Genomic DNA, 14,059 nt, shown 5'->3' with positions numbered 1-14,059 from the left:
GGACAAATCAGGGCATCGATACATATATACGTATGTATATACGTATATACATATCGAATCTCAGCGTTGGTGACAGTTGTGAGGCTTCTGAGATTCGTTTAAAAACCGATCTTTATTAGTGGGGTGGAAGAGGGGGATAGAAAAATGATTTTTATTTTGGGAAAAAATGGTTATAGAAGGTGGATCTGATAATTTTAGATAAATTGTGTTTCATTCGATGGTATGTGGTCCAGTTATAGTATATGTTTGTTGTCTTTCCCCACTCGTGACAATCCAATTGACCACTTTCTTTGTGTGTGTGTGTGTGTGTGTGTGTGTGTGTGTGTGTGAGCGAGAAAGGGTCTCCTTCGAACCAATTCGATTCTCTAGTCAATTTAGGTTTTGGAAAGTGTTTGCACCCTAAAAATATTTTTCGATCACTGGTGCTGATCAGTTGTTTAAATTTTTTTTAATTCGACCATGACTTTTCGTTAGGATTACAATATGATGTATTGTTTTTAAGGCTTCTATTTAGAATGGAAGTCTTAATTAGCATGCGAATTCTTGATTCAGCCATATTCAGTCATTTGTTGTCTTTTCTTTGTATTGTACTTCTTTCATTAGAAGTTTTACTTGGTATTTTTTTTTTTTTTTTTTTTTGCATTGTACTTCTTTTCTTATGAGTAGTATTAAATTCAACACTTCTTATATTTTGTATGCGAATCCTACTTATGAAATAAAAGTCAGATGTTTGGCTTCAATCCTCTCTATTTTTATTTTCTAAGTCTCTTGGAACATATGAATGCTTATGTAGTTTGTTTTTTTCCTTCATTCATTCCTCTTTTAGTGCTAAAAGTCTTCTTTATTGAGGCGTAGAAGAACATGAAGGAAGGAGTTATCATTGCCTTCCGACAGTTGTCTGATTCACAAAAGGGCTGATTACGAATTCAGTCAGCGCCAAGGATAGTTTGGCTTTCTGAGTCGAAAGACTCTGGCACGCCCCTAAAAACAAGAGCCAAACAATTTATTTGAATCACTTTAAATTCTACTTCTGCCTCTCCACCAAACTCAAAAGAAATCTCTTGGAAGGTGACAAAATTTCAAGAATACTAAACGGATAAAAATGTGACCACGAGAGAAAATGATACTATAATTGAAGTTATTGAGTCAAAAGGGGAGTTGAGTACAACATCTCCTTATAGATGTCTCGATACTCCAGTGAGTTAGTACTTTCGGTGAATTTTGAAATGTCAAGTTTCCACTCTCTACATCTATTAATCTAACTTCTAACACTTCTTACCTTAAAATAAAAATAAAAAATACAACATCTCCTTGAAATCATATACAAGATAATCTCAAAGGACATCCAACCAATTTCTCCATTTATTTAGTTTATCATTTTACACAAGTTCCGTCTAAGATTCGACAAAATAAATAAATAGTATCCAAATTTAAAAAATATATATATTTGGAAAACAAATCATCTACACTAATCATAGATTTTACACCAGATAACAAATTATTAAAGTATAGAATCATAAAATCATATTCTATTAATACAACAACTTAACTCACCCTTACTCAACAACGTTATCTTTTTTATTTATATTTTCGGGTAGTCTTCAAACAAAGAACCACTATTATACATAGGACCATAGAAGGACCGCAAATGCTTCCAACGGACTTGTAATTTAATTATTCTAACGTTGCATTCAGAAGTATCAAATTGATGTTTTAAAAGTAATCATGTATTATTTTTTATTTTTGTCAAAAGGAGCAAGAATGCTCTGTTTTTTCTATGCAAATAAAACCTAAATCGGATATTTTGGACATAAATAGAGCAACAGAGAAGTTGACAAACAGAGTGATTGAGAGACCAGTTGCATCAACTCTAGATGATACTAAGGTCTATTCAAAATCTTAAGACAAGTCAAGTCATTTGAGCTATGATTTTTGTTTTTTTATTTTATTTTTTATTTTATACTATTTTAACAAAACTATAATTATATTCTTAGTAATTACTTTCATCACTACTAACGGTTTATAGTAAATGACAACAAGAAGAACAAAATTCAATTATTTAGGGGAGTTTATGTCCAAAAAAAATTCATAGGGTGTTATTGTGCCAAAAAGTGAAAGTAGTGATGCTATAAAAACAAAAATGCCCATAAGTTTAAATTAATACAAATACCTTGAAACAATTTTCTTAATTTTTTTTTTAAAAAAAAAAATGAGAAAGGAAAAGAAAAACTAAAATGAAATTCATTTTTTCAAAACCTAAATTTTCTTAAATTTATGTTAAGAGGTATTTTTGTCATTATAAGACCACTTTAATGGTGTGCAATTTTCAGAAATTTCTTTAAGTTTAATTTTTAAAGGAAAAAAAAATAATCTTTCTTAAATTTATATTAAGGGATATTTTTGCTATTGTAACATCATTTTGCAACAATTGGTTAGTTTATAGTTTATGTCAAAAAAAGCAAATAAATTAAAAAAAAATAAAAATTTCAAGAGATTTTGGGTCAAAAATTAAAAGTAAAGGGAGATTTTATGCAAATTCGTTCTTTTATAACATTTAAAATATGTCATATTGTGCTCTATCATTCATAAGTTTAGAGTTAGGAAGCACATATACGAATATGATATGACAAGATACAGACACGACGATACGATAAATCTAAAAATATACGTCAAATACAATATAAATATATTATTATATATATGAATAATATTTGTTAATCATTTTATCCATATAATTATAAATCAATCAAAAATTTGGAGTTTAGAGCTAAATATTTGTTATTTTTGTTTTCTAAATTTTTATATTATTTTCTAATTAACCTATAATCTATTTTAAATTGTGTTGAATTTTATTTTTTTAAAAAGAAAATTATAAAATTACCATGCCATATTCAGAAGGTGTCCAAAACATATCCTTATACTGTCCATGCTATGTCCCAACTGTATCCGATCAAAAAATAATATATTTATTATCCAGAATATTTCTTGGGTATCTACGTATTTTTAGAAAAATATTGGTGCTTCCTGGAGACATATATTGTTTTTTTTGAAAAAAAATGACAAAGCTGACAAATCCACTCTCACCTTAGTTACTTCGTTTTTTACTTCTCTGTTTTTTTTTTTTTTTATATATATATTTAATAAAATCTTTTTATATATTTAATCAAATCACTAAACAAATTACTTTGTTTCCCAATGTTGAGAGTGGATATAAAAACAAAATTTTGATGTAATGATGTATATTATACATTTATTTGGGTTTCTTGGGACTTAGTTGTGACGTCCACTGCTTATATACAACCATCCATGACAGGTTGTCACATTTTCCATACATCTCAAGCTTGCATCAGTAGTTGCAAACCACACAATTTCAAGCATTCAACTGGATATAATTAAAGAATAAAGAATGCAGGATGAATAACATGCAAATAGATATTTGTGCAGTTGTTCTGGACCGCATCCCCCTTTAGGCTGCTCTTCAATGAATACTTGCTTTAAAAAAAAATAATGTAATTAAATAAAAAAATATTTGGAAAAATGCAAATGATAAGAGTGGCTTAATAAAATAAAAATAAAAATAAAAAACAAAATTACTGCCAATTAACATGGTGGCAGCATTAATGACCTTCAGTTATTTGTCTACAAAGGACCCTCCTGATATACACTTCAAAGCGTAGTCTAACATTCTAAGTCCTAAAGTCCAATGCAGTTCACCTTTCTCAGTTTCTCACATTAACAAACTGATCACATATTTATATCATGAAAATTCAACAATCTTACCAACATAGGTAGGTTTAGACCTTTGAACAATATAGAATTTGCCTTTCCATAAAATAATAATAATAATAATAAAATAAAAATAAACAACATAGAATTTGGGTTAAATACTCTTGGAAAGCATCTTCCCAGCCAAATAATATTTTGGGCAACCAATTGCCCCAAAAGCTTAAGCTTAAAAGAGAGTGATAAAATTTTTACCCATAATTTTGAATGATAAAATAATAAAAGAGAAAGAAAGATAATGAAATAAAGAAATACAACATATAAGGCAATTGGTTCTTCAATAGGCCATGAGGAACACGTTAAAGTAGTGGCACTGGCACACTCTTTGTTAAGAAATCTGCCTCATTTGCTGATATTGCAACCCAACTACTCTTCATTTGTAGAATAGAAGATAAGTCCTAAAACTCTCTCATATTTAGGCCAATCAATGTCATTAGCATACTAAAAGCTAGCGTCCACCCAAAAATCATCCAACAAGATTAATTACTCACATATTTTAGTTGTTTAGCTTATCATTAGTGCCTTAGCAATTACAGAACTAGTTGTAAGATAGAGCCAAAGAAACAGGAAGAAGTCCATATGAAATTAAAAGAAGTCCAGATATTCAAACTACAGTGTCCCTAACTACTAGTGCAATATTAAGGACTAGAGTTTTTTTTTTTTTTTTCCTCATTTTTATCAGGGGCAATGGGAAAACAGGTCCCCACTACAATAAATTATGACATAGGCTCTGCCACGTTTTAATCTAAAAGGCATAACAAACCATTCATGTCTTTCAGGACATGTAAATACAGTCCATTCAATGGATTCGTTAGATATACGGATTTGTTAAAATCCTGATTTGTAGTCAAATTTAGAAAACTATTTTTTATCATGTATTCTGTTAATTAAAACATATTTATTTGGGATTTTATAACTGTCATCATAAGTATTATCATTTAATCTTTTATAATTTATAACCATTCGAGCTTTTCCTCTTTTTATTTTTGCGTAGTTTCTGACCATAAAAGCTGGACTCCTTGGTCATCTAGAGTACAAGGATTATCCTGAGTTTTTATAGTTAAAAGGGAGTTTATTATATTTAGTTTTGCTTCGATTTTATTTTTATACAAATGTTTTTAAGGATTTTCTCCTAAGATTTCGGTTGTTTAAGCTAATCGTAGAAGATTGTCTAAATTTAATTTAGGATTTTTAAGGATAGCCTTGTTATTTAGAAGAATCTTTGGTTCGTCTAAATGGCTAAAAAACATTAATACTTCAGAGACATCTTCTAAAAATTCTGATACATCAAATAAAAGTTCTGTAATTTCGTATGTTATTGGTAAAGTATTGACATAAATAGGTGACAGTTCCTTTATTTTTTGGGGGAATGTTTGGCTTTTTTTACAGAATAAAGGTTCTTTTTTAAAAAAATTGTAAACCTGTAAGGTTATACATAAATTCTTTAGTGAGTGAATTTATATAATTTAGTCCTAAAATAAAATCATAAGTGTTGGAAATATCATTAACTACATAAGTTTGCGGTTAACATGAATTTTTCATTATTAATTAATATAGGAATATTTTGGACACAATGGGTTATCAGAAGTTTTTTATTATTATACTGACTTATTATACTGACTCATATTAATATTGTAGTTTAATTTTATTAATGCTTCTTATGATACTAAATGTTTTTGGATTATACTTTTAGATGCTCCGGTATCTAACATGGCTGAAGTTTGTACTAATTAATTTTTCTTTAAATTCTAAAGTCATGGAGAATTGGACGAGGCTAGAAGGTTTATATATTGAATTTAGGGATTCTACTAATGTTCCTTCATATTTAAAATAATAGTCATGTCATAGTAAAGTTTTACAATGTTCTTTACAATAATAACTTTCCTTAACGGATTTGCTGCATTGCTTACAATTAAAAGATAAGAAATGAAAATTAGTTAAAGTATAACTACATGATGAATTACTTATTGTGTAAATGAAATCTTACATTGAATGAAGTCTTTGTTCAAGATCTTCATCATTGTCGATTTCATTATCTAAGCTTTCGATGCTATAAATACTATCATTATCATCTTCGGAATCATAGACACTTTCTAGTTCATATATTTCTTATATTTTACCTTCAACATCTTCAAGTTTATTGATTTTTTCTTGTATCTTTTTTATAGGATTTTGTTTGTTCCTATAGGGGCAATTTGGTCTTATATGACCGGGATCTTCACAAATAAAACATTTGCAATTTATTTCTCTTGTGGATAGTGCCCTATTATCTTTTTTATTATCATCTTTATGTATTTTTTGCTTTTCGTACTAAGGACGTTTTCGAAATTGTCTGAGGTTATTTTTAAAATATGGTCTTTTGTTATTATAGTTTTTATAGGTTTTACTTTTTCGTAGATTATATTTTTTAAGTTTATTACGCTTATAAGTTTTCTGAAGCATACAACCATACTGAGGTGGAAAATCTAATTATCGACAGGTATAATAAAATTGTTTCTTAATCTGTTTGGATTCTTTACGTTGTCTACATTATACTCTTAACATACTATAAATATAATTGACTCTATCTCCTATAATTAAACTATTTCTGCGAGTACTTTCTCACCATTTTCCCCATATTTTTGTTCCTACACTTCCTGGTAATTTTTTAAGATACCTGTCTATTAAAGTTAGATCTGCTGTTTTGCCTGTGGCTGCAAAATACTCAAAAAAATTATAAGTATAATCTCTTATATATCTAAAATCACAAATTTGTAATAATTCTAAGTTACGTAGAGCTTCCGTTTGAGTTTCTTGCAGGAGTCTATCTTCTCCTATTAATACCTTTTTTATTAGACTTGTGAAGCTTTGAATTGTGAAATTGTCTCGTAAAAGGATATACTCTTCAGTTGCTTGAGCTTTATAGGCTTGCCACCAATCGTTGAGTGTTCCTCTTAGAAGTGTTTCACAATAAGTTAAGGCTTGTGTTCTATTGTCAAAGTTGGTTAGAATAGCTTGCCAAATACAATCTTGTTCCCAATCTTCAACTACCTTTGCCCAATTTTGTGGGTCATGTTGTTCTATATCTAATATCGTTCTTGATTGCAATGCTGGTATATTATCATAATGTATACGGTTTTGTACCTATGGAAACATGTTTGGTATATCTCTATTTTCAACATAAGTTCCACTTGTTGATTTTAGACTTTATCCAGTACTAGTATAATCATTATTTAATGTATTTGTAGTTGTAATACCTGTGATATCAGGCATTTCACGTTCACTTGTCTCTGTAGGTTGGGTTTGAGAGGCTGACGCTCCTACTGGTTCTTTGCCTTCTCTATGTTCTATTACATTTAATTCTTCTTTTAAAATGTTTAATTCATTTCTAGTGTAAAAAGATTCAAAACCTACTATCAATATATTTTTCTTAATATCATCATTATTTCCTTGTCCAAGGTAAATACTTTCTAATAACTGATACTTAGTTTCAGGATACTTATCATTTAGGTCTTCTACATCTAAATTATTGAAATCATACAGTATTTTATCTAGAATTTCATCTTCCAATTTTTCATAGAGGGTGTTTACTTCTTCAGGAGATTCAATTTCTATTAGAGTAATTAAGAATTCTTCTTTGATATTATCATCTATTAGGTTATCTTCTTGTTTATAATTACTGAATCGAATACATGCTTCTCCGTTATGTTTTACATATATCTTATTATTTTCGGGAATCTTTTGGGTTGTTTTATTAAGATTTGGTAATTCCTATTCAGTTCCTTCATAGGTTTCACTACTTACTTTTCTAGCTTCGATCATTTGAACATATTTACTACTAAATGGCTTGACTATTTCGTCAAATTGAGCTTAAAACTTTACGCTATACTGATTAACTGGTTTTCCCATAAATAAAGTATTAATCAATAAGTTTTCATATTATCCTGCCATATTATATCCCTTTGTAGATATTACTATCTTAATATGTTTGCTAAATTCTCTAGTAGTCATTGTAAAATTAAGTGTACATCCTACAATGACTGTGTTAACTGCTAAATCTATCTCTGCGCTAGCAATTTGTGCTTGTAGATGGTTAGTCCATCTATCGTCTTAAATATAGACAAGTGCTTTGGTATCTACTTCTGACCTATTTAATCCTACTATACCAATCATTATTACACCAAAATGCATGAGATCTAATTTACTTTTGTTTAATTCATGATAAGCTTCTGGTGTTATTAGATCAAGTATTACTTGTTTGTTAACTACGCTTATATTTCTTTTGCTAAGATGGTTATAAATTTAACAGATTATTTGAACAAAGACTGACCTTATTAGATACTTTCTTCCTACAATTTTCTATATAATTTTGAGCATCATGCTTACTATCATATAGATCTTTTTTTGCATTATTTCTTTGGCTTTTCTAAGGATAAAGGCCATTCTTTATAAAGTTGCAGGAGATTTACACACTTGGTATCTTTAGTTGAGAAGGAATTAGTTGATATTTTTAAATCCTTTATTGTATCAATAAGTTCGATTAATTCTTTAGAAGTCTATTGGGGAATACTTTTTTGTATGACTTCTAATTTTTCTTCAAGCTTATTAACTTTTTCAGTTAACTGGAGTAATAATTGAATTAAAATATTATTTTGTCTAATTTGCATATTGGTAGATTTTACGTCTGTCGTAAAACTTGTAAGCCTTATAGGTTCTTTATCTATTTTATAGATCTCAGATATAACTTGTAAATAATCAGGATTACTAATGCTCATAAATTATTGTAACAACTTTTGAATATCTTCTTTTAGTGATTTTAAATAATCTATAATTATTTTTTAATTTTCAGAAATATTTTTAATATCACTACTTATATCTTTAATGGTAGAAATGATAATTTTGTTATCTATATTTCTAGGACTAAAATTATGATCAACTTGTGTTTTAATATAATCTAGGTTTTCTCGAGTCGTTTAAGTGAAGAGTCAATAGTATTAAATTCTATTATATTCATAAAATTGTTTAAAACCTTTGTCATTTAACTTCTAAATTATTTTGAATAAGGATAATTTTAGATTTAAGTTTTTCTATTCGTCATTGTAGACTATGTGTGGTATTTTCGAGTTCCAGTGAAGTATAACAATTCCTAAATGCTATTTGAGAACATTCCAGAGATTCTAAAAGTTGTTCTTTAGACAAATTATGAATAAACTAAACATTAGGGGTGAATATATAATTTTAAGTAAAGAGTGTGGTAGTTCTGTAAATATCTATTAGACTAAGCTGTGGTCCACTGTCCTAGTTGTTTTTATCTGATTGGTGTAGTGCATAAATGACGTGGCGGACTTGGTTCATGCAAAAATTTCTCCCCATTCGCCGATTTCTCTGAAGTCTGAACCCTACCTTTCTCTCTCTAAACCCAAAAGCTTGGGTTTCGTTTTGATTCGGCTAGAATCGTCTGAAAGCGATGAAGGTTTTGAAATCGTCTGTGGGAGACGGTGATGCCTGGCCACCGGGGTTCCGATTTCATCCGACCGACGAAGAACTTGTGCTGTACTATCTCAAGAGGAAGATCTGTCGCATGCGGCTCAAGCTCGACATCATCGCAGAGACCGATGTCTACAAATGGGATCCAGAAGAGTTGCCAGGTATCAATATGATCTCTATATATCTATCTATATTAAGTCATGGTATCTTCACTTTTTATGCGTTGACCTGATTTACTATCGTGTTTGATAGTTTTTTTCTATTTGGGTGTGATTTTTTTTTTTTTTTTTTTTTTTTTCTTGACTCTATTCACTGTTGTGTTGGGTTGATATTTCATTCGGGTATGCCTTGTTTTATTGAATTATCGGTTTTTTCTATTTGGGTGGTCGAATTGAATATTTCATTTGGGTCTCTTGAAATATCTATTATGATTCTTGAAATTTCGATTACGATCATCAATACATCCAGTATGTATATGTTATATGTGTGTGTGACTGTGTATTCGTGTTCAGAGTTTGTTTAGATTGAAGTCAAGGGTTGTTCTTTATTCAAGCATTTGTCTTTGGTATGTTGAACTTTGGGTTCAGTTCAGTGTTCTTACTTTGGTCCGATGATTCTTGTTTGATTAATGTAGTGTAGGTAAAAACCACTCTTTCATCAATTTTTCCCATTATTTTTTTAATTCAGTTTCATATTTAAGATTCATAGTGGGTAAATTCTTGTTTTTGTAATTATATTTTGTTCTATGTTTACATTGTAATTATATTTTTTTCTATGTTTACATAAATATTGGAAATTATGTACTAGAAAGTAGGATTCTTTAGTAACCAGTTCTATAATTTTTGGCGAACTCTTAGCCAAATGTATATATATATAGAGAGAGATGGGAATTTGAATGCTCAAGTTCAGAAATTCAGAAATTTTGGTAGATGATGCAAATGCTAGATTTTTCTTTCTGTAACAAATAAAAACCTTCACTTCCATAAAAATGCTATTGATATGGCATTCTTCAATCCAACAATGTGCTATTTGAAATCCATGACATTTGCTTCCAAAGCTGGTCTTCGAGAAATTAAAAGCAAGAGTAACACTCAAAAAGAGCTGACTAAAGTTTTTAACTAGGTAAAGGTTTTCTTGCTAGACATGTTCTTTAGATCATTGGGAAGATTCTTGAAAACCATGCTAATAGATGATGTGGTTACAGTAGTTGTGCCTTGTGATCTATTTAAAGTCTGATTTTGTGATAATCATTGAAAATCCTTTTGTTTGGGAAGGTGATTCTGTGTGTGTGTGTGTGTTTTGCATCATCTGATGCTTGTTACTTGTTAGACCACATCTGAGGAGGCCTCTTAGTCCCATAGAGAATTGGGGTGCAGTTGGTGTTTTCCCATTTAGCTAAACGAACCCATTTTATCTGAAAAATATAACATAATTATATGTATGCAATATGTAATTATCTGAAAAATATACGAACCTACTGACCTGTATATTTTGACCCTGAGTCTGGGCTATTATTTTTCATCTGATTGCTTATGGATAGTGTGTTGTTCAGTGTATATTTTAATATGAAAAGTAGGGAAGTCGGTTATTCTTCATTAAGCCACAGGATATAATTCGTTATAGGATGCTACATCTGTTGATAATCAGCAGTACTTCACAATTTGTTGGCTAAAATGGATATGATCCTTCATTCTGTACTTTCTATTTTGTATAAACTATTTGCAAAAGGCTAAAGTGCCAAAAATTAAGTGCTTAACTGCCTCCCTTTATTCACACTGCTGCTTTCCGATTGATGGTAACAGCGTCACATTTGTAGTAAGTTGTATATCGTCGTCTAAGACACTGGAATATCGATTATGATCATCAAGACATCCAGTATCTAGATGTGTGTGCCTGTGTTTTTTTCAGAGTTTTTTTAGATTGAAGTCTTGTTCTTTATGCAAGCATTTGTCTTTGGTATGCTGAACTTTTGGTTTAATTCAGTGTTATTGGGTACTTGTTTGATCAACGTAGTGTAGGTAAAGACCACTCTTTCATCAAATTTTTTAATTATTTTTCTAATTCAGCTTCATATTTAAGATTCAGAGTGTGTAAATTCTTGTTTTTGTAATTATATTTTGTTCTTCTCTGGTACCTTTTTAAATTTTAGATGACTTCACAGTTTGTTCATAATATAACTTAGACTATGCACCTGTTCTAATTGCTACTTGTTAATGGTATACTGTTTATTTCAGTTTGTTGAATTTGAGAATCAACTGAATTTTGCAAAATTTTCGAATGCAGGGCAATCTATATTAAAGACTGGGGACAGACAATGGTTCTTTTTCAGCCCTAGAGATAGGAAGTACCCCAACGGAGCTAGATCAAATAGGGCAACCAGACATGGGTACTGGAAAGCAACCGGAAAGGACCGTGCCGTTAAATGCAATTCTCGTTCTGTTGGGGTGAAGAAGACTCTGGTTTTCTACAAAGGTCGTGCACCTAGTGGTGAACGCACAGATTGGGTGATGCACGAGTACACCATGGACGAAGAGGAACTCAAGAAATGCCAATCTGCACAGGACTATTTTGCATTGTATAAAGTCTTCAAGAAGAGTGGACCTGGTCCAAAAAGCGGCGAACAGTATGGTGCTCCATTTAAGGAAGAGGATTGGGCTGAGGAGGAGTACTCAAATGGTAATCATGATCTCCAGGAAAATTCTGTGATGCAGGTCAATGATGTTGCTTCCGCCTCTATGGCACCAGTCCGAGAGGATGAAACTGGTAACATCAGGGCAAATGGTCATGTGTCTTCTAAAAGGGATCTCGAGGAGTTCATGAACCAAATTACGGATGAACCTTCTTTTACCCAACTACTCGCTGTGGTGGATCCATTGGTGGATCCATCCTTTAGGGAAGCCAATAGTCTTGGACAGAGCATAGTGACCCACCCAAACAGCCAGCAGTATGATTTGCAGTCAAGCTTTGACTTGACTCGGTCTGCCATCCCTAATGCACAAATGCATGAGGCACTTGAGGTCACATCTGCTGTGAATGTTTGTGAACAGGGACCTAATGCAACTGAGGATGATTTCATTGAAGATTTAATTGAAATGGATGATCTTTTTGAAATGGATGATCTTGTTGGTCCCGTAGCTGCTGTTCAGGACATTGAGAACTTGCAGTTTTCTGAGTTGAATGGATTGGCTGAGGTGGAGAAATTGAGTGAGGTTGATGACCTCTACCTGGACACAGCCATGTTTCTTCATGACATAAACCAAGGGCCACAGTCGCCAGAGTCATATTTTAATAATCTAGAGGATGGGATGCTAAATCCCCTGGATTTCCAGTTTGATTCCTGTTTGAATGATGCAAATCACAGCATAATTACACCAGCAGTATCAAATCACGGTACTGTTCCTGAACCAGCTTCAGGTGAATATCTCTACAGGTTTTAATTTTGATGGCTGTAATCTGCTGGTTGTAGTTTACGAGTCCTTTTTGAAGCTATGATGTTTTTTTTTTTTTTTGAGTTATTGTTTTATGTATCTGTTATCTGACTGCATAGAGCTCTTGACCAGATGGATGGTTTTTTGGTAGACCATGTCATCATCCAGATGGTGAAAGCCCTTTTGCCCCAGTGGGAGAAGGGAACTTTTGAACCAAGCTTCAAGAGCTCTTCTGCTAATAACTCTCAGGTGTAAATTATAGCTAATGTCAGGAAGTTTCTGGTGATGTTTAGGTGTGGTATGCGCCGCTGGTAATTCTGGAAATCTTCCTACTAGTACAAATCAAAATGAAAGTGGCAAAGAGGACGATGGTACAGTTACGTGGTTCTCTTATGCTCTATGGTCATTTGTGGAGTCGATACCCACCACTCCGGCTTTCGGATCAGAGAGTGCCTTGGTGAATAGGGCTTTTGAGCGAATGTCTAGCTTTGGCAGGGTGAGGATCGACGCAGGGAACACAAATGTTGCTGCAGGTAACTCCACTGCAACTGTAATAAGATCAGGCAAATATAATTGTAATTTTTTGTGTTTTTCTGTTGGTAGAGTGGTGTGTGCTATATTGTGGATGATAGGATCTGTAAAGTGTAAAGTGTCTTTGGAAGATTCATTTCTTATTCAATTCAATTGGTTCATTTTATAATTTTTTTTGTCAGTCGTTGGGTTTATGGGCAAAGCCTATTTTGAATTTTTTCTTTAAATTTATTTTTACTGTACTTATGTCATATTATTATGTACTTATAAAAAATATCAGTAATACATGCATATTTTGCCTTTGCCATGATATTTTTTAATAAATTCAAATATGGAAAAAGAGGGGAAAGAAAAAAAAAATTTGGCCTAGTTGATATGAAAAAAAAAAAAAGAAAAAAAAAAGGGGGTTGTTCTGTATACCCGCCTGACCCGTGAAAATTCAGATTGGGTGTCACGCTTTGAAGCCCATGCTTTGAATATAATTGGGTTGGTCCAATCTGAAGTTGTGTTGAGGTTGGGTTTGGGTTGGGCTGGGCAGGGCAGGCCCAAGTTGCACCCCTCACATTACAACGGGCCTAATACTTTGTCACTATAAAAAAAGAAGACGAAGAAGATTAAAAAAAAAAAAAAAAAAAAAAAAAACCCTTAAATGCTGCATCTTAATGTTTGGAATGATAATTAGACTGAGTTCTAAACCATTTTATGAGATCTTCCTCCTTAATTTAAAGAAAGAAATTATTGCTAATAATAGAGGTCAAATCATAAGCAAGGCCGGTCCATTCCCAAAATTTTGAGAGTTTGAAATTTTAAGACCCTCTGTGCATATCAAGAGTGCGAAATTTTTAATAAAA

The 14,059-nt window shown here is 31.5% G+C and overlaps 1 protein-coding gene across 2 annotated transcripts; it reads left to right on the top strand.

The window, feature by feature from the left end:
* Positions 1-9,116: 9,116 nt before the first annotated feature.
* On the top strand, positions 9,117-13,850 carry LOC132274262 (NAC domain-containing protein 17-like). Of its 2 annotated transcripts, none has more exons than XM_059775498.1 (3): positions 9,117-9,410; positions 11,533-12,663; positions 12,971-13,850. In XM_059775498.1, the coding sequence occupies exons 1-3, from the start codon at positions 9,230-9,232 to the stop codon at positions 13,375-13,377; spliced, it is 1,719 nt and encodes a 572-aa protein (XP_059631481.1). In that variant the 5' UTR covers positions 9,117-9,229; the 3' UTR covers positions 13,378-13,850. The 2 variants fall into 2 exon arrangements, with proteins under 2 accessions (XP_059631481.1, XP_059631482.1); XM_059775499.1 differs by lacking the exon at positions 12,971-13,850 and adding an exon at positions 12,810-12,964.
* The last annotated feature ends 209 nt before the right edge of the window (positions 13,851-14,059 follow it).

Source organism: Cornus florida, unplaced genomic scaffold (genome assembly GCF_030987335.1).
Source record: "Cornus florida cultivar Cherokee Brave unplaced genomic scaffold, ASM3098733v1 CherokeeBrave_3.0.0_Hap2_Chr09, whole genome shotgun sequence".
Taxonomy (NCBI): Eukaryota; Viridiplantae; Streptophyta; class Magnoliopsida; order Cornales; family Cornaceae; genus Cornus; species Cornus florida.
The sequence above is the reverse complement of the archived record's forward strand: the minus strand, read 5'-3'. Positions and strand labels throughout refer to the sequence as shown.

What these genes read in the sequence shown, in the direction of transcription:
- LOC132274262 (XM_059775498.1), top strand. Translation starts at nt 9,230, where the DNA reads ATGAAGGTTTTGAAATCGTCTGTGGGAGACGGTGATGCCTGGCCACCG. An exon ending in GGATCCAGAAGAGTTGCCAG is followed by an intron (nt 9,411 to 11,532) that starts GTATCAATATGA and finishes TTTCGAATGCAG; the next exon opens with GGCAATCTATATTAAAGACT. An exon ending in TGTTCCTGAACCAGCTTCAG is followed by an intron (nt 12,664 to 12,970) that starts GTGAATATCTCT and finishes GGTGATGTTTAG; the next exon opens with GTGTGGTATGCGCCGCTGGT.